This window comes from Pinus tabuliformis, chromosome 5_2 (genome assembly GCF_031772625.1).
Source record: "Pinus tabuliformis cultivar Carrire ecotype Pingquan chromosome 5_2, CPIR1, whole genome shotgun sequence".
Lineage (NCBI taxonomy): Eukaryota > Viridiplantae > Streptophyta > Pinopsida > Pinales > Pinaceae > Pinus > Pinus tabuliformis.
Genome location: NC_142306.1, coordinates 1,053,264,564 through 1,053,285,940, shown reverse-complemented (window position 1 = coordinate 1,053,285,940; position 21,377 = coordinate 1,053,264,564). Strand labels below are relative to the sequence as shown.

Sequence of the window (21,377 nt, the reverse complement as noted above, 5' to 3'; positions counted from 1 at the left end):
CACCAAATTCTCTTTGACTCCATCTCTCCCAAAGGATAAGGCACTGATCCTTCCATAGGTGATCACTTTTAAAGAATATTTCTCTCACCTCTCCTTCTCATTCTAGGCCTAGCCTCCATAGGTCATCTAGGGCATCATTTTTCTCCCATCGTAGCCATCAAAAAACTTTGATCTGTTGTCCATAACTGCGCTAGAGTTCTCTCTAGAGGCTCTCCAAATTTCAAGAAATTTTTACGATGGGATCTTGAGATATAGCAAGCCCAAGATCATTTCTTGCCCCTAGGTTTCCCTTGGCTATAGTCCCCATTTGGATCATTGCATTCAATTCTCGAAAGAAGATTTGTCCTTTGGTCCTCTTCTCTTCCATAATCAAGTCAAGCCCATCCTTGGCTGACCAAATCCACATCCTTGACCTAATTCTGATTCCACTTAGTCTCATGTGGTCTTGCAACCTTACAATTCTAATTCCACAAAGATCGCATAAAGACCATTTCTTCATAAGGATTCTTGGGTCCAAGAACCTTCTTGACAAGACATATTCCCAAACCCTAGCCTCAAAGATCCTATTAACCCTTCCTAGAGAGCCTATCACCTTGCTTTTTGAGCAAGAAAGCTATATAATTGAGTCTCTCTTGTGAATAGGCCTTGGGAATCACCCTTCAGCTTTTCATTAATATATTCATTATTGTGATTCCTCTTATACAGGTCTCCTCCCATTGGTGAAAGTCTATAAAGAGCAGGGAGCCTTAGTTGAGGTGATTATGGGCTATCGCTTCGTTGCTGCCCCTTAACCTAGTAGTTGCTCTATAGGATCCGCTCCTAGGACCTCTACTAGTTTGAGTGGTAACAGGTACGATGATGTTGCTTGTAGGCTTTTTCCTTTCACTTTAGAAGGTAGAGCAACAGCATGGTATCATACTCTACCTGTTTTGGAGAAATTTGTGGATGATAAGACTCCCACCATGTTGTTAAAAGAGCTCGGAAATATAAAGATGGGGGTAAAGGAGAAAGTCAAAGATTTCAATCAAAGGTTGAACCGTATATTGAACAAGTTCCCCCCAAACACAGCCTCACAATTCTAGCACTATAGATTATTATATTGTTGCCTTGCCAACGGACATTTATGTTTTCATTAAGAGAGCTGCAAAGGAGACATTGGCTTTAAACTTTGCACAAGCAATCGCCATGGAGAAAGACCTGTGTGCCACTGGAGCTATTACTGATGATGAAGAATCTAAGGACTTCAAGGAAACTGGGAAGAAGTCTCAAGCATCTTCAAGTGAGGCTAAAGAAAAGAATTTCGTTGATACTGAAAGCTTGACTAAATCTTTAAAGTTACTCACTAATGAAGTCTCAGAATTAAAGAGAAAGTCAAGCAAAGCTTCTACCAATAGCAAGCAACCTAAGTCTTTCTTATTTAAAAAGACTAACAACAACAACAATCAACTAGTTAAAACTATCTAGAGCTCAAAGGTTGTGTTGAATGTTGAAAGCATAGGCATGGATAACTATTGCTCCTTCCATCAGGAATGGGATTAAAAAAAAACTTGCCCACAGAGGAACCACAACATGAATGCGCTGGCATCCCATATCATTGATAATTTACTAGAAGATGAGCAATCTGATCAAGTGTAAGAAACAAATGAGCCTGCAACGGTTGAGGAAAGTGCAGGTATTGGACACTCAGTTAACACTTTTGATTTATTCTCAATTATGACAAGAAAAGTGTTGAAGGACCACCTCAAAGTGAAGCCCTTCCTTAGAAACAAATTGGTTGTTATAATATGAGGAGCAAAGGGCCTGTTACCACTCAAACCAGTAGGGGACCTAAAGGTGTTCCTAAGAGGGCAACTGTTAGGTTAAGGGCAACTGTGGAGGCTTAGCCCATTGTCACCACGACCAAGTCTCCCTGCTCTTTACAGACTATCATCGATGGGAGGAGTCCCAGTAGTGTAGGGATTCACTTGTAAAGTATATGTCAATGAATAGGTGAGAAGTGACCCCGAAAACCCTTTCCCAAGGATGGAGTGGAGAATGGAGCTTGCTTGCTCTTTAAGCAAGGGACTTGATCCACCGAGGATAGGGGGTGAGGATTGGAGGTGAGGATTGGAGGGTCAAGGGAGAAAGGATAGGCTTACGAACAAGTCTTTCAATCCCTATAATCCTTGGGAAACATGGATTCCCAAATGGTCCTTGACAAATAGTCCTTATTGAGAAGTAGGACCACAAGGGGCCAAGTGGACCCAGCCTAGGTTCGGGGATGGAATGTAGCAACCAATGATGTTCCTATCCTGGACAAGGTGAGGGCAAAGGACCAAACAATAATGCTTTCTTCAAAAGGTAAAATTGATCCTATTGAGGTCTAGCCTTGGGGATGCCTAGGCAGAATTCGATCTTGGAGCTAGGGCTTGAGATTTTCGGAGATTACACCATTACAATTGCCTCAAATTTAGACGAGAGGGAGGGGACCCACCAGCGCAATAGCCTATAGGAGATCGAATCTTTTCCTGGGGTCAATTCCCGGGAAATTGATGCCTTAAGTGACCTAATGGGACTAGACTTGGGGAAAAAGGGGAAAATGGTTAAGGGTTGAAATGATCACCCTTTTTGAGGGATCAGTGCCAAGTTCACTTGGGGGTATGGATTCAAGGGTAATGATGAGTAAGAACTTGGTTTCTTGATCAAGGAGGCCCAGAAAGTCAACTTTGTCCAATGTTGAGAGAAAGAAAAGAAAAGTGACCTTCAAGCATTTACACTTCAAAGCAAATGATGCAAGCTTCTCGAGATAAATAATCTCTAGGACATTTCATTCATATAACATTGGCCCATACATTAAATTAGCTAAAACATGCTCAATTCCACATTTCAATAATGTAGTAACTAGCCCTAATTTTAGCAGTATGCAGCAACAAGAATAATAGCATCAAAATTTACTTACAACGTTATAGAGTATATCTAACCAGCATTTTGTTTGCTCAATAAAGCTCCAAGACAAAATAGACCAAATCCATACATCAAAATTCATCAATCTCCAAAAATATCCACCAAGGAAAAAGTGCGAAAATTCTCTATGATTAGAGAGATCCCAAGTCAAGTGATGATACAAATGAATGTATCTAACATCAATATATAGCCTCCTAAGGAATTTTGAATTACCCAATGGGCCCCTAAAGTTAAAATAATGTGCAAATAATAACTCCTAATGGTGACAAGCCCACCACACTAGCTCATAATGTAAAAAAAAGCCTCACAAGGGGCCAAATAATGATGTATGCATGTCGTAGGGCCCTCTAAAGGCTCAATAACATCTTGAAGTGCCATATTGAGGAATAAATCCCTCGGAATATGATGGACAAGGGGATGACCCCTTGTTCTCCAAGTAGTAGACCTGTAGTGCTCTCAATGGGTCTGAGGGCACATCAATGACCCCATGGGTCTCCATGTGAATCAGAGATGCATATAGATCCTCCACAATGGTCCAAGTGGTGGAATGAATGTTGCCATGACATCATACAAGTTTTGGGGCATCTGCCAAGAGTGTCAGGCTCCTTTAGGGGCCTGTTGGGCATGGTGTGCCAATCATGTCACCATCGTCCCAAAAGTGGATTTCTAGTAGTCTTTGAACATCCATGAAGATCTGAGGAGTGTTGTCTATTGTTGTGGAGGCCCATGGCTCTCTATGCACACCCTACATGTGCCAATGTGGGCCTCTCGGGTCAAGATCCCATATAGGGAAGCCAAACCCAAATGGAACCACCTACAATCCTGCATAAGATCCAATGCGTTCCCCTAGGCTTCCAGTACAATCAGTGATTAGAATAATTGGGTAAAAGAGTTTACAAACCATGAATAACAAAGTGGGCACTTCATGATGGGTCATGGCATTCCCTTCTATAGTGGGCTTTGGCATGTGCTAGTGTCTCCAAGCTCCATAGCTTAAAAGCTTGTTGCTCCAATTGTTGATCAAATCAATCCTAAGCAAGCATTTTTTCGGTTTTATGCCCCTTGATAAGCCTTTATCCTTGCCTATTCATTAAACCCCAGGTCATAAGTGCCCTAGATAGGCCTCTTAAGGTGCACGCTTTGCCTTGTCTTTGCTGGACTGAGCCTTGTCCTCAAGTTAAGTGCCCTTCTTGAGCCTATCCATTTGTCACCTTTGAGTCATAGACTTAGAATACCTCTTAGGTGACCAATACTAGGCAGCCTCCCTTGTGGTGAAAGTCCACTAAAGAGTTGGAGGTGGTGTTATGAATATAATTCATAACAATTAGATAAATAAAATAAAATATAAATATTAAATAATTAAATATTATTTAGGTTAAATAGTCATTAAATTAAGTGAAAAGGCATGTCTAAAAGACATGCCCATTCACGAAAGGTCACCTACTGAGATATAAAAGCAAGGCCTCATTGTAATCATCTTATATCATCTTATACATTTTATATATATTAATAAATTATTATATTAGATACCTTTGCGTATTTTTATATTAAAGTCTACAAGCTATCAGTTTTCTTGCTTCAGCCATAGTTTTTATGTTTCAGTGGTATCAGAGCCATGGCATACGATATAATCATGCGGGCCTTTGAACGTACTTCGCCGCACAATATGTCATTACATTCACGTTTTGAATCCATGGAGAATTTTAATAAAATTCAAGAAGTATTTTGGCATTTAGAAAAATCATGCGCTGAAGCTGCAACATGTTTTAAGGAGACTTGTGCAGAAATCGATAATACATGTTCAGCAATCGAACCAGATGGGCAAGGGGATAATTCATCTGAAGTGCTTCATGAGAACAAGTCAGATTCCGAAAGTTTAGTTTTCAAGGCGTCATTTGCCACTGATAAAGTCATTGAGCCAAGCCTTGTGACTGTTAGATGATCCAAAAATACAATTTTATCATAGGTTATAAAATTAGAATAAAATAATTATTAATTTAAGATATTAAATTAATAATTATTATTCTAGAATGTTTAATTATTTAATGGAGACTTTTAGAATTAGCATATTGTTGTAACTAGATATGACTCTCCAAATGTGTCATATCTTAGGCTCTATTTTAGGAGATTTGTTAGCTAGTTGGTTTGAATAGCATTTATAGTAAATGGACACTTGTTATTTAATAAGTGATCCATATTTAGAGGTAGTTAGGACATGGAGCTTATAAATAGCTCATTGCAAGAGTGTTTGGTTGTTCGGGTGTAAACTCTTGCAAAATCAATTATGTAATTATCTTGTTTCTGATTAATAAAATTACGTGTCTGAGGACACTCCTGCCATTATTGTGGTATCAGAGCTCCAGTAATGCTGCAGTTGATTTGAGGAGATTCCAGCTCTATCAGATCGTGGAAAACTCAACTCCGTTGAAGTGATCAGCAAAAGATTGCGTCCTCCAGCAATAAGAACCAGCTTTCCAGCGTTGAACGATTTGAGCTAGCATTCTGCACTTTGAACCAGTGTACTATGAACCTTGAAAGCATTGAACCAGTTAAGTGTGAACCTTAAAAGCGTTGAACCAACGGATACCAGCATTTCTGTATACACCTTTCTTTTTATATATGGTTGATCGTTTGTGCAGATTTGACATGAGATCCTTCATTGCACGGTAGTCACTGGTGCGTTTTAGTTAAAGATCGCTGCTTACCACGTTCAATTAAAGGAATATAACTTGGAATTCAGTAAGAGCATGCGTATGCTAGTAGTCTTGCTCGGTTTGCTGCAAACCTTGGACCAGTTGTATGGAAGATTGCAGCTCAGAAGATAAGGAGAGCGCTCTTGCCATTTCCGCACGGGGTGTAATCAAACCAGCATTTGCAGTTTGCAGTCAGTCAGCCAGCGTTCCAACCAGTTTGTGTGCCAGCGTTTTAAGGTAATTTCCAGCGTTCCAGTCAGCGTTAATGAATGGTGAAATTAAAAAGTGGAGTCGGTAATTGGAGTTCTTTTAAATTGTAATTGTAATTTGCAATTAAAATCATATTTTATTTGGAGGAATAAGATGAATGCGAGAGGAATGACTATGGTTTTATGACCATAAGTGAATGTTTTTTTCATCAAATGGATGTGAAAAGTGCTTTTCTCAACGAGGATTTACAAGAGGAAGTGTATATGACCCAACCATCAGGGTTTGAAGTTGAAGGACGAGAACATAAAGTCTATAAATTGAACAAGGCTTTATATGGATTAAAACAAGCTCCCCGAGCTTGGTATGCAAAGATGGATGAATATCTTAAGAAAGTTGGTTTTCAACGAAGTGAATCTGATGATACTTTGTATGTGCGACAACAGGGAAAATATCTAGTAATTCTTGTTATGTATGTAGATGATTTGATCATTACTAGCAACCATGATGATCATATTGCACAGGTGAAAAAGGAGTTGCATGCAGGTTTTAAGATGACAGATTTGGGATTACTTCACTACTACCTTGGAGTTGAAGTCTTCCAACGTCCACATCATATTTTCATTTCTCAGAGTAAGTATGCAGCAGAGGTTCTTCAGCAATTTGGCATGCAGGATTGCAAGCCCGTTCTCACCCCCATGGAGCAAAACTTGAAACTTTCAAAATTTGAAGGGGGGAAAAGGTAGACAGAACAACTTACAGACAGTTGATTGGCAGCTTGATTTATTTGACAAATACTCGTCCTGATCTATCTTATGCAATCAGTATTCTTTCACATTTTATGCAGGAACCACGAGACAGCCACTGGAATGCAACCAAAAGAGTTCTTCGATATATCCAAGGAACAAAAATTTTGGTCTTCTTTACACAAAGACTAAAAATTTTGTACTTGGTGGATATTCCGATGCCGACTTTGCTGGAAGTATTGATGATCGAGCATCAACATCAGGTTATTTAATGAACATGGGGTCAGCAGCAGTATCTTGGAGTTGTAAGAAGCAAGCTACAGTGGCCACTTCTTCAACAGAAGCAGAGTACATTTCAGCATGGGAAGCAGCATGTGAAATTGTTTGGTTGCGTAGAATTTTGCAAGACTTGGGCATTTCTCAGACAGAAGCTACATCATTATTCATTGACAGCCAGTCAGCCATCAAACTTGCCAAGAACCCAGTTTTTCATTCAAAGACAAAGCATGTGGACACCAAGTATCATCATATCAGATCTCTCATTGCCAAAGATGTCCTCAAGCCAGTTTATTGTCCTTCCGAAGATCAGATCTCCGACATTTTCACAAAACCACTTGGCAGAATAAAATTTACTAAGTTCAGGGATGAACTTGGTATCTGTTGTAATGTATCTTTGGATCATAGGGGGGAATGTTAGATGATCCAAAAATACAATTTTATCATAGGTTATAAAATTAGAATAAAATAATTATTAATTTAAGATATTAAATTAATAATTATTATTCTAGAATGTTTAATTATTTAATGGAGACTTTTAGAATTAGCATATTGTTGTAACTAGATATGACTCTCCAAATGTGTCGTATCTTAGGCTCTATTTTAGGAGATTTGTTAGCTAGTTGGTTTGAATAGCAATAGCATTTATTGTAAATGGACACTTGTTATTTAATAAGTGATCCATAATTAGAGGTAGTTAGGACATGGAGCTTATAAATAGCTCATTGCAAGAGTGTTTGGTTGTTCGGGTGTAAACTCTTGCAAAATCAATTATGTAATTATCTTTTTTCTGATTAATAAAATTACGTGTCTGAGGACACTTCTGCCATTAGTGACTGCTTTAGTAGATATACCAACATTTTCCTTGATTTATGGTTGAATCAAAGCTTTTTTTCGCTACAGGAGTGGTGATTTATCAATCTAATACCGTGGGAATAGTTGCGGTTGACAAGTTTATAGTACCCATTTGTGGTATCAATAAAATGGAAGAGGTGAATGAGAACCAATTGTTAGTTGCAGTTGTTGAGATGGTGAATGCATTCCCTGAGGGTTTGCAAATGGAAACCTTGGCGTGGCTACCGATAGAATACGTGCAGAAACATAGCATTTTCTACGAGCGCTGGAAGACCATATTTTCATCCAACTACTTCATAACTAGAATATGGGGTGAGACGCCTATTAACAAGGGACCATTGCTTGTTCTGTGCGGTCAAAACCCCAAGGAGAACCCTAGTATCACTTACTGCTTCTACACACGCTCCTAGAAACCCTACTTCTCCCTCTCTTTCATTACCAGGTCTCTACGTTGACCAAGGCATCAAATTAGTGGGCATGTCTTTTGCAGGGGTTCGGCAGTGGGACTTTTGCTGCTAGACTTCTTTATCACTAACTACGACGATGATGAACATGGAACCGTAACGGTTAACGTGTTCAATACTTATACACTAACCTCTATCAGACTTCCCAGAATGTCAAGGATAACTACCTTTGCAGATCGATGCATCGTGGTGGACGAGCATGACGTCATTAACAACAATGTTGAGCCATCAGCGTCTTACAAGGTGGTGGCGTTCGGATGGGGCCCTGGTGGAAATGTTACCACGTATGTGGAAATCTACAATTCAAGTCAAAGAAGATGGAGGACAGCCGGAATCCTTGGCACCAACATAAGTGTAATTGACACAAGACTTCGCAATATGGTTTATTGCAATGGTTCATTCTATTTCGTGGGGCAAAACTAGCGTAGACACTTCAGCATTGTTGGTTTCACAATCCCATCGAACGCCGGTGGAGAAAACAGTGAGTTGCCCATTCTTCTTGCACCCTTCCCACAACAAGTACTTGAAGTGGGCACTATTGTGTTACGGACTAAGCTGCTCACCTGCAGTGCACGCCTACTATTAGTCACAGCACTACAGTTGCCCTTTGACCCGGAACAAATTAACCTAAATACAGTTGATGAATATCAGCGACTTTATTTGCAGCAATTTGGTCATATTATTATATGGGAGTTTCAGAATGATCACCGCCACCTCCTGTCATCCCCATCATCCTGACAATGGAAGGAGATTGCAAGGGTGCCTGAATCCCTACGTCACGAATTTAGAACTAGAATTTCCTCAACATGCCAATCGTTTAACTGCGTAGCAACAAGGGAGCACATTTTCTTCAAACAAGAGTTCAAGGATCATGTATTAAATAGACAAACAATAGATGTACTTGTTTATAATCTAAGAGAAAGCTCATGGACTTGGCATCCTAGAATTCCTGACTTTTTTAGAAGTCGCTTCTCCACCATTAATAGCATAGCCTTCCAACCCAATCCTATTACGATAGTAAGTTAAAATCGTCCAGCTTCATGATTTAAAAAATAAAAATAATATATATATATATATATAACATTATAATCCCGGATGTGGGTGTACGTAGGCACTGAACTGAGGGCAGGGGAACGGGATGGCAAGTGGCATAGCCACATGGCCACCCGTAAACCTGCACACAAAGCCATAAAACCGCTTAGCAACAGCAGTAAATGCCATTTAATTTGGCACTCGCATCAACTCGCTCGCGCCAACCTGCCTCGGCTCTGCATCATGGCGCCCTCAGTGGAGCCAAGTTCACGCACTGCTACGGGAAGGCGCTGCAACATTCTCTGTTGCATCGAGTTTGGACAGGGTAACCATTATTCTCAGAGTATAATCTGCAACCTGATTCTCAATTCTGAGCCTGCTGAGCCTTCTACCTCTGAGCCCCACTCAGTGTCGACCTCTCGCAGGCATTCTCTTCGTCCCCACGCCATCATGCCCCGACTGCGCCACCGAATGCGTAGCAGAAGAGGTAGCAGTAGAGGCAGACTGCCTCGCTCTCCACCTTCACCAGTCTCAGACTCCTCCTCCCCCTCGGCTAATTTCGTCTCAGGCTGTTATCCAGATACTCGCAGTGGCAAAGGCCGCACACGAGCTATCCACTCCCACCCTTTGCAAAATGCCATTCCAGCCACTGACATCCCCTCCAGCTCTCAGCAACCCCATCATTCGGCCCAATTCATCTATCACTGCTCTCTGAACCAACCACTCATCAAAGCCACCATCACAATCACCTTCCAAGAGCAACCTTCCAGCGACGAAGGACGCCCAACCTGCGGAACGGAGAAGAGGGACAATCCTCAGAGCAAGACTTCTGCAGAGGAGAAAAATCAAGAACCTCAGGCAAAGGACGACACAGGTGCGTTGCAGAATGACGAGGACGACCTCGACGAATACAGATGTTTCATCACTGAAGAACACCTGTCAGCTGAAGAACACCCGTTAGCACCGCATGACACATGACTCGCTACGCGTCTTCAGTTTTCAGGTTTTTGGAAATCATGTCTATAGGTTTATTTTATGAATTTTTGAGCAATTCATTAGTCTTGAAAATGAAGTCAACAGAATTTTGCTACATTTTCATATGCCGGTTTCCCCTGCGCGGGCAGCAAATTCTCTTTTTGGACTGGACTGGTTTCCCATTTTTGGGCAATCTCAAACTTGTTTTTGATGTTATATGCCATGAAACTGCAGAGGCCAAAGCCTCCTTGTATCATTATGTTATAGTAATAGATTTTAGACTTATTTAAAATATATATATATAGAGAGAGAGAGAGAGAGTTATTCAAAATATATATATAGAGAGTTATTCAAAATACATATATATATATATATATATATATATATATATATATATATTGATTATAATATATATATATATATAAACAAAAAATAATATAGGGTTATTAAAAAAAAAATCCAAGGAAATATTACTGATGACCTATAAGACGAGAGGATGGTCAGATGATAGACATTGAGACAACATACACTAAGTGAAGAAAACCCCCAGCGTTAAAGCTTTGCGGACAAAACTTCTGAAGGAAGGAGCTATGTTATAAATATAATTCATAACAATTAGATAAATAAAATAAAATATAAATATTAAATAATTAAATATTATTTAGGTTAAATAGTCATTAAATTAAGTGAAAAGGCATGTCTAAAAGACATGCCCATTCACGGAAGGTCACTTGCTGAGATATAAAAGCAGGGCCTCATTGTCATCATCTTATATCATCTTATACATTTTATATATATTAATAAATTATTATATTAGATACCTTTGTGTATTTTTATATTAAAGTCTACAAGCTATCAGTTTTCTTGCTTCAACCATAGTTTTTATGTTTCAGGTGGTGTGTTGCAGTGACAATGGGCCTCCACCTCATTGTTCCCTTGGTCTGGTTCTTGTCTTGTGAGCTCACTCACAAGACCTGCTAGATTTTAAGGCAACAGTCTCCAAACAAGGCATCCCTCCATTGAATAGTTAGCACGTGTGTGTGCCTGTGTGATCATTTATGTTAAATGTGTGTGAGTAGACTCACTTGACTGTTTTGTTCTCACATGCTCTTCATCTGTCTAATGTTGCTTCATTACACAGCAACTAATTCTCACATCTACAAGCAGCTGAAATCTTGCAATCACATTTCCTTCTTTACAGCAACTCCCAACAGATCCCGATAGCTACAAGACAATTCCACCTGCCCTCCAACATAAATTTGTAACAGAGGACAACTAAATAATGACCACTGTAGAAGCACAATGCCAGCAGCCTTTTCACAGCTGGGATATCAAGGCAAGCAAGCTCGTCAACTGTTTGGCAAAATGTCACAGAAAAATTTCACACTATATTTCACTCAACCAGCCTTGTTCTCAACAGTTTTTCACACTCTCTTCTCTTAACACGGCTTCACATACAGTCTGAAGCTTCAGCAATTTCTCACAAACATATGGCAACATCTGTTTTACAGCACCAAAATGGCTTTACATGATTCTAAACTCTCTGTCTATTTTCTAAACCTCAACTCTGATTATTGATACCAAACGTGGATCGAAGAGCATGGTCACACATTCGAAGCAACAAATAAAAGGAAGCCAAACTACAAATCAAATCACTATAATAAAACCATAAATGTAGAGATGGTTGTCCACATTTAAAGGTTTGAGGAGCGTAAAGTATCCTCAACCACTTCACTAAAACGGTTTCTTGAGAATCTTGATGATGACTCAATACCTGTAATTTCCTCTTGCAAATATTACCTATGACTTCAACAACTCCATCAATCTCAAGTAACTCCCAAATCTCCTATTCTATAAGTGATACCTCTGTCACTTAATCATAACTTAATATTCCTTTTTGACACATGAGCTAGACCTCACATTCACGTTCAACTTAATATTCATTTTTGACACTGTGAAAACCTCACATTCATATACAACATCTTGAAGTAAATAATTCAAATACAGTAACCAGTTCTAAGCATTTCAAAAATGTAACTCAAGTAAGGATTACTAAAGTTGTCTATATTTTTTAACCTATTCCATGCTTTTTTAGTGGCGGCAACCTTGGTCCCCAACATTATACTCCTTGATGCCGACAAGTTTCCAGTGAATATAATCCCGCAAGTGACAGTAGTATAAAGGAATCACTATGTGCATCTCCAAAGGCATCACTTGGTAGCACTCTATAGAGGTAATGGCCATTCTACTAACATAATGTGACTGACTGGTTACAGGGTGAATGTGTGTGCTTACTCGGCCTCCCCCCTCCTCCTCTATAGGACTTGTTGCATGGGGAACCAGGATGTGAGTGCGTGGGTGTGAGTAATAAACAATGGAATATGAACAAGATAATAAATAATCTAATCAGCTGTGTTTGGCATCATGGAATAGTTTCTAGAACTTCAAAATCTCTTTCATTTCTCTCCACCGGCAAATTCTTGAATGTGGTAGGTAGCAAACAAAGAAAGACAATGAATAATGAGAGCATTTGGACCAATCACAATAAATTCGTGGGAAAGGTGATCGTGCATTACAGTGATGTGCTCTCTAGAAGAGTTCATGATAATTTAATCAGGCAAACGAGGGGTCAATATGAGCCCACCTATATAATACAAACAGAATTCTAATTGTCGATATGTGGTGCGATTAAAGATTAATCTAATGTAAAGGCATTTGTCAACACGTGGGTAACCATCGGAAAAGGTCATGCCAGTACATCCAGTTCTATCACAACAACACTGATATAGAAGTCTATGGGAATACGGCTTGCACAGAAATGTAAGTAAACCAAGTTTAAATTCCCAGGTTTCCAGTTTCAAACTACATTATTCAACCTAATCTATTCCATTCCCCTCCAGGGAATATTTAAATAAACTAAAAAAATTCATAAAAGCCAATAGAATAGAAAATTGTATAACTCACTCTTGGTTTTGGATGAGAAGGTCCACCTCGTAGGATTCTTTGAATATCTATACATTGGTTAAAAAGACAGTCATGGCTGCACTAAAATTATTCTTCTGTGTCTGAAATAATACTCTACAATCAATGTACAAATAACAGAATTTATTCACTAAGTATAAATAGAGTGAGGAGGGATACAGCAAATGGAATGAAAACATCTCATAGAAATGGATACAACACAGAGCCATAGATAGGGACCCTGATAACAGAGAGTGAATGTTCTTTGCAGCATTATTATTCGTACTCACGGACTGGTCCCTTCTTATGAAATCTTCCAGTTGCTGCACTATTGTCGTGGAAGGAGTCAAAAATTCTTGGGAATCATTTCTGTCTTTGCTCTTCTTGTACTCTGAGTTCATTGTGGATGAGTCATAAATAAATTCACAGGAATTGGTACCAGTCCCAATCACAACCAACTGATTCATTTGGTGGAGAAGAAGGATGGAATTAAAAAAAGCAAGCACCTGGACATCAAAATACCAAGTTCATCACTTCACATTATGATTGAAAGTTACAAATCGGATTGCTAGTCTCCAAGCTTGACTAGACTAGGGCTGGGTCTGCTTAATACAGAACAACTTAACATGGAACTTTTCACAACTAATAAGTCAAACAAAACGAATAACATCAACAAGATAACAGAAATCCTAGTTCAAACACATAGGTTTGTATTATGTCGGTACAGTGAGACAGTAATTGTTCTCTTCGAGGTTTAAACCCAAAAAAGCACCATCAAGATTGAATTTAAATTTTGTGACTGAACATTATAAACAATCCAAAATTTAATTACATGTTCTAAAAATTGGGGGAAGGTGACAGATGACGCTTGTCCACTCGAAGCCGCAGAAGCCCAAAAGAATGGGTTTGTATCTAACAACGCCACTACCAGACTCACATCATCTGCATTTGCAAATGATGAAGAAAATATCATGATCAAGGGATGAAGGAGAGGAAAAGAGAGACAACAGAAAACAGCTGGAAAACAGAATAATCAAAATGGGTTTCCATGCCTTTAGGTGGGTTTGATCCTGCTGAAGCCATGGTGCCCTCAAACATGCAAAACCGCGAACTTCACCGCCAAGGTTTAGCGGGCAGTGCCCAAGTCGATATATATAAATATATTTCCGCTGTCATATCGTATCAGAACAACAGCGGTCAATTTCTCCCTCTGTAGCCATTTTTCACAATTAGAATACAGGCTCTGCGTTCTCTCTGCCCCCGACTCTGAGATGCATAAGTGGGGCGACGTGCTTGAAGGTTTGAGCTTGAGAACAGAAATTCTTCACGCATAAATCAAATTGGGGTGTTTCAGCAGTTGCATATCGTTAAATCTTTACCATAAACATCGCCAATACAAGGGCTTCTTTAGAAGCAGCATCAGCATGAGAGCTTACGCATTTTTCATTAAGGGGCGTGCATTCCGTTACAAAAGTTAGGCTAACATGGCTCACAACAAAATAAGATGCAATTAATAGCGATGAATCTTAAAGGTCGTTTTTTTTTAAGGGTCGTGCATTCCGTTACAAAACTTAGGCTAACATGGCTCACAACAAAATAAGATGCAATTAATAGCAATAAATTTTAAAGGTTAAAATATCTTACGCATTAAAATATTTGATAATCAGAATCCATGGAAAACTTTGCTAGGATTTATATGTATTCCTCGTCTATCATTATTATCATTACCCTTTGTTTTTTTATCAGTTGGTTGCCATGTTGTACTCCAAAATACTACTTGTTACTTGTCACAAGGCTTTTAGGGTGTTTTTAGTGGCATTCCCTATGCTTTAAGGCAAGATCCATTCAATGTCATTGTCATTCATAACAATTTTGTATATATCAATTGTGAGCATGGTTTAGATGAATATCTTTGTGAGCATGGTAAAATTATTGTTTATGCAATTTTTATAAATATTATTGGTGAGAGTATTTTGTGGTTTGTGATAAGTTTAGGAAGTATTTGATTTTATTTTTTTTGAAAATAGTTGTTATTAATGTGAAAGGTTGTTTAAATGAAAGAGAATGTTACATAGTCAAATAGCAATAGCATATTTCGAGACTTTTTCAATGATATATGGCATGTTTTTTGGAAATATTGTTTTGAGATATTTGATGCCCTATTTGGATAGATTATCTTTAAATGCATTTTTTCTCCAATTATCTAGCTCAACTATGAGCATAATATATATGGTTGGAAAGCTTATTCTGAGACCTTTCCAATGGTATATGGCACTCCTTCTAACTCCTCGCGGTTGAGACTAAATGATTTTTTGAATGTTTATTGTGCATTATGTCAGTTGGCCCAGTCAGTGGATAAGTTAGCTCAAATCCAATGTCCAAAGGACTATAAATAAACAATGAGGAGGATAGTTTTAGCCACTCACTCAAGCAAGTTTGGGTTTGTTCTAGGGTAGTGAAGGAGCAAGTTTGAGGTTCATACCTCATGAACCAAGTGAAAATAAGTGTGGCCAAGTTGGAGGAATCTTTATAGCATATATTCGCTTGGTTGTAAAAGGGTTTTTTGGCATCATTTATGGAAAAGGGTTTTCTATTCCATTGAGGCCTGTTAAGGCCAAGTTTAACCCTGATGAGGCTGAGTTCTGACCCTGTCGAGGTCAATTTCTGGTACAACTAAAGGAGGTTGGGTTCTACCCCTTTTGAAGCCTAAATTCTGGTGTTTTGGTTGTTGGTTCTGGGAGAGGTCAAGCTTAGTGTGTTGATAGAATATTTGTGAGGGATATAGGATCACTTGCTAGGAGGGCAAACCTTCCTTTACTAAGGTTAAATATTGAATCTTGAATAAGTGAACAAGTTGTAAGTTGGAGCTTACTGAGGATTGGTGTCCTCATCTTCTTTATAAGTTGCACCTGCAATTTATGTAAGTTGCTGCTTATTGAAGATTGGTGTCCTCATCTTCTTCACACGTTGGAGCCTACAATTTTATTTTTTGTAAGTTTGTGCTTACAAAGGATTGGTGTCCACACAAGTGGTTGTAATAAATTGAAGATAGTTTTCAAGTGTTTCTTCTTCAAGTTTGGATTTGCACTTTAATATTTGTGTTCATACATTGTGGGTGATTAATTATGTGATGTGAATTAGTTTTAAGATTAACTAAGTGAAACATTATTAAAAGTAATGTAATAATTATTCACCCCCCTTTCAATATTTCCATCAATTTCTATCGGAGAAAGCTTATTCAAGAACAATCTAATAGCTAGAAGAAGACCTTATACTAGTCATGGCTAGTTGATAATGCTCAATCAAAATTCCTTTGTTTGATGGAACAAATTTTCCCTCTTGGAAGATAAGAATGAAAACCTACTTGATGTCTCTTAGTGTTGAAGTTTGGCAGACTGTTTTAGATGGATATAAGGTTACATCTTCTCCTCCAGTCGATCAAGATGGGAAAAAAACTTATGTTTATAATGAAAACGTTATGAACTCCATCTTAAATGGCTTATCATATTCAGAATTTGTTAAACTTATGTAGTGAGAATTAACTAAAGAGATGTGGGACAAGCTTGTAAGCAACTATGAAGAGGATGACAAAGTAAAGAAGCCAAAGCTTCAGACTTTCCGAAGACAATTTGAAAGCCTAGAAGTGAATGATGAAGAAGATGTTACTGCTTATTTTCTTCGAGTGTATGAAGTGGTTAATTCTCTCGAAGGATAAGTAGTATCTGCAACTTGAAGTATGCGAGAGCGTGCCTCTGAGTTCAGCCACTAGGGTTTTGTTTTGTCCACGCACTACAACAAATGGCAGAGGCAGGGGGGGTGGGGGGTCTGAGGCCCCCTCCTTTCGAGACACGGTAGATGGTAAGAATAAGAAGCCAGAAACCTCCTTCTTCACAAAGCTAACGAATTACAATGCATTTCATTCTTCAATAATAAGCCAATCGGCAAGAGAGAAAAGGCAATGAATCAGAAAAGAAGTAGAAATCCAGTCTGCAAAAGAAACCATCAAAAAAAAGATTTGGCCTCAGGGGAAGAAAAAGAAGCAGAGGCAGAACAAATACATTCTGACTAGCCCCAAAGAGCAAAATCAAAAACCAAAAACAACTGCAATCTGAAAGCAAAGAAAATTCTAGTCCTGGAAATCCAAGACCCAAATGTAGCAGCATACAAAGACTATATGCAGGAGCATGCAGTCATATGCAAGTTCATGGGCATTTGGCCCACTAAAAAAGCCTTGAATTGGTGGATACAAACAAAATGGAAACCAAAAGGAGAGCTCAGGCTGCAACTGGGATCAAAAGGATTCTTCACGGTCATCTTCGACCTCCTAGAAGACAAAGACAAAATTTTTGAAGGAGGTCCTTATTTTTTCAACTCGGTTGGGCTCTACATGAGATTCTGGAAGGAAAATTTTACCCAAAAAAAAAAATTCACAAGAGTCTCGGTCTGGGTTAGGCTATACTCACTACCTATGGATTACTGGGCACCATCAATTCTTAAAGGCATAGGAGATGAACTAGGAGAATATATAAAAATGTCAGAAGGCACTAAAAATGGCCACTATGTTTCCTATGCAAGAATATGTGTATATATAGATGTCTCAAGAACCCTACCTGAGGAAATAAAGCTTGTATTTAGAGATGAGGTCTCACTCCAAATCCTCGACTACAAGCATATACCATTCATATGTAGGAAATGCCACGAACATGGACATTTATTCTAAGACTGTCCCCAAAATAAGGCTCCACAAAGCAACAAGCAAGCTCAAAGGAAAAAAGATGAGCAAGGTTTCATAAAAGTTGGACCAAGAAATAAGCATAACAAAAAGGCATGGGGAAAACAAGACCAATATCAAGAAATTAGCCCAAACACATATGAAGCACTGCAGAAAATACAAGAAGACCCTCTCTTAAACAGCAAGAACAAAGAAGAAACTAGTGGAAAAATCCAAAACTCAGAAAACAAGGAACAAGGGGAGAAGCACTCAGAGCATATTCAAATAGAAGAGGATTACATACTAGAAGACATTGATATGGAACCAACAACGATGGAAACCACCCTGGAAGATAATGCGATAGAGGAAGCCCTGGAAGGAGTCGACCTCATATCCATAGTAGAAGAATGGCATAAAATAGTTTGGCAGTAATACCATATGAGCAGATACAGAGAATAGAAGGAGCATACCTCCTACAGGAAGAACTAAGATAGAGTATACTTCAAAAACAGACAAAGTATCAAGCAAACAAGGGCATATTGGTGAATATGACAACAGAGAGATACAATCCAAAAGAAACCAACATAAAAAGAGGAAGAAAAACAGCGAGACAACTCCTTCAGGAACTTGCCGCAAGACTCCTCAATGAAGGAAAGGTAAAACCTCAACACCCTCCAAAAGAAATGCTTCAAAAATTACAGCTATATAGCAAACTCAACAATCGATTTTGCTGAAGGACTCGTGACTCTTTGGAAAAGCTCATTGTACGAGCTATCTCCTCTGTAGAGTCACAAACATCTACGCTCCTCACAGGTCCATAAAAAGAATCCAATTGCTTCAATCGGTAAAAAAACTCTTGGAAAACATTCCTCGGCCTTTTAAAATTATAGCAAGATATTTGAACATGGTTTTAAACCTTGGAGAAAAAAAGGAGGGATCTGTAAACTAGAATAAGATTCAAAAGCCTTCCAATCAACAATATATGGGCTAAGTCTGGTAGACATCCCCATAAGTAATGGTAGCTTCACCCGAAACAATAGAAGAGGGGGGACAGAAAAATAACATCTAGACTCGACCGCTTCCAACTCTCTGAAGTTATTTACATGACCTCCTGGGAAACAGAGACCCAAATTCTCCCCCAAACAAATTAAGACCATTGGCCTATCTCCTTGAAAGTTCAAATCTTCACAGGACTGAAAAACAAGCCTTTCAAATTCGAATAATTTTGACTTGAGCACCCAGAATTCATGGAAAATATGAAAGATTGGTGGAGAATCCCAATGCCACAATCAAGAAACAAAATGTATCAATTCCAACAGAGATTGAAACTCATAAAAAACAAAATCAAAACTTGGAACAAAGAGATCTTTGGCAACATTTTTACTGACAAAAAAGATCTGGAACAAAGAATGGAAATGCTCCAACAAAAATCATCAATAGTGGAATCACTGATCAAATGAAGAAAGAAGAGCTAAGTCTCCAAAAGAATTGGGAAGAAAGAGTCTCTCAAGGGGAAAAATTATGGCAACAAAAATCCTATATCAATTGACTTAAATGTGGAGAACGAAATTCTTCCTTCTTTCACCGCTCAATGATACAACACATAAGACATAACAGAATCCTGGGACTAAAAACAACAAAGGGGGACATGATCCATAATCATGAGGACATTGCAAGTGAATTAAATATTTACTTCAACAATCATCTTGAATAACCTAGGATGGAAAGGGCCAAAGCAATAAAATAAATCACAAATAACATATCGGTCATCCTCAACCAGGATCACAACAAAGTGCTCCTGAGGAAAGTAACAATGCAAGAGGTATAAGAAGTAGTATTGTCTATGCCAAATGGAAAAGCTTCAGGACCAGATAGCTTCACAACTGACTTTCCCCAAAACAATTTCCTAGTTTGTTTTTGGCCTCCTCTTTGAAACCTTCGAAACCAAACGAAGATCGTATGCCAAAGTTACGACTCCCGAAAGTTGATGTACCAATTTACCCGAACGAAGCCCACAATTTTGATGCTTCATCTCCTAGGGTTATGTTTTTGGACGTTTGGGGTTTTCCATTGTTTCTCGATAATAAATAGGCCTTTGAACGTCATTGTAACACAGTTCAGAGACATGTAGCCACCACATCTCTTCTCAAAGATAAGCTACCATCGCTCGAGCTAGTTTATTTTTACTTTTGTATGTAGGCACATTTCAGTTATTTGATATTAATGAAATGAAGTTTTATTTCTATTGCATCTCTATGGATATGCACATTTTTGTATTTTTTTGCATTCCTGCATAATTCCGATTAGAACGCATGCTTTTCGGCTTGATCAATGCAGATGCTACCTTTCAAAGGGCCATGCAATTGACCTTTGATGAACTCATTGAGAAGATCATTCATATCTATCTCAATGACTTTATTCTTTATTTCGAGTGTCAAGCATATCATTTTGATCATCTCAAGCGTGTTTTCCTTCGGTGTAGACGATTTGGTATCTCGCTTACTCCCAAAAAATCAATATTTAGTGTTATAGATGGTAAATTATTAGGACATATTGTTTTAGACGTTGGTATTAATATTGATCCTAATCGAGTCATTGCAATCACGAATATTCCACCCCCAAATTCTAAAAAATAAATTCAATCTCTTATTGGTAAGCTTAATTTAATTTGACATTTCATAAATTATTTTTCAAAAATTGTAAAACTAATCCATAATCTAACAAAGCAAGATCGTGAATTTAGATGGGATGATCATGCACAACAAGCTTTTATCACTGTAAAACAAGCAATCACTTATGCACCTATCTTAGCTAAACCAGATTCTGCTAAAGACTTCATTATCTATAGTAACGCAACCAAGGAAGCCATCTTTGGCATCCTTATGCTAAAATATGATTAGGGAAACAAGCATCCTATCACTTTCATGAGTCAAAGCTTATGAGATGAAGAGTTTAAATACTCTCTGATTAAAAAACATGATTTTTCCCTTGTTAAAGCAATTAAAAAATTTAGACACTATATTCTTGGAAAGCATACAGAGGTAAGAGTCCTTTTACCCGTCGTCAAGTTTTTACTATCTCAAACTCTACTCACAGGTAAACTTGCACATTGGCTTGCCAAGATCCAAGAGCATGATTTGCCAATCATTACCTCCAAAACCATAAAGGGACGTGACTTAATGTTATACTTAGCCCAAAATCTTGAGCTAAGTAATCCAAGCAATAATGATGAATAATTTCCTACCTTATTTTTAATCAATGAACAACTAATTGATGTTGTGGACCATCCATGGTACAAAGATATGATCTTTTATCTTCAAAATCAAAAGTGTCAAGAATACTTGGTCAAATTTCAATGTAGACAATTACGTTTAGAGTCTTCAAAGTATTTGATTTTACATACCATGCTTTATTGTAGGTCTTACGATGGCTTACTGTTACGTTGTGTTGATGACCAATCTGCAGCTAAACTTTTAACTGTCTCTCATGGTTTTGTATTTGGAGGTTTTCATAT

General features: G+C 38.3%; 1 protein-coding gene across 1 annotated transcript in view; it reads right to left on the bottom strand.

Annotated features, from left to right (window-relative positions):
• LOC149162853 (basal transcription factor complex subunit-like protein) overlaps positions 1-14,657 on the bottom strand; it is a 232,251-nt gene extending 217,594 nt beyond the window's left edge. Inside the window, exons 1-4 of the mRNA XM_089437412.1 lie at positions 14,205-14,657; positions 13,985-14,094; positions 13,370-13,658; positions 13,156-13,202 (exon numbers count right to left, since the gene is read on the bottom strand). Coding sequence (XP_089293538.1) covers positions 13,156-13,202; positions 13,370-13,658; positions 13,985-14,094; positions 14,205-14,250 — 492 coding nt within the window. The 5' untranslated portion in view covers positions 14,251-14,657. The remainder of the gene's footprint in view (positions 1-13,155; positions 13,203-13,369; positions 13,659-13,984; positions 14,095-14,204) is intronic.
• Between the last annotated feature and the right edge of the window lie 6,720 nt (positions 14,658-21,377).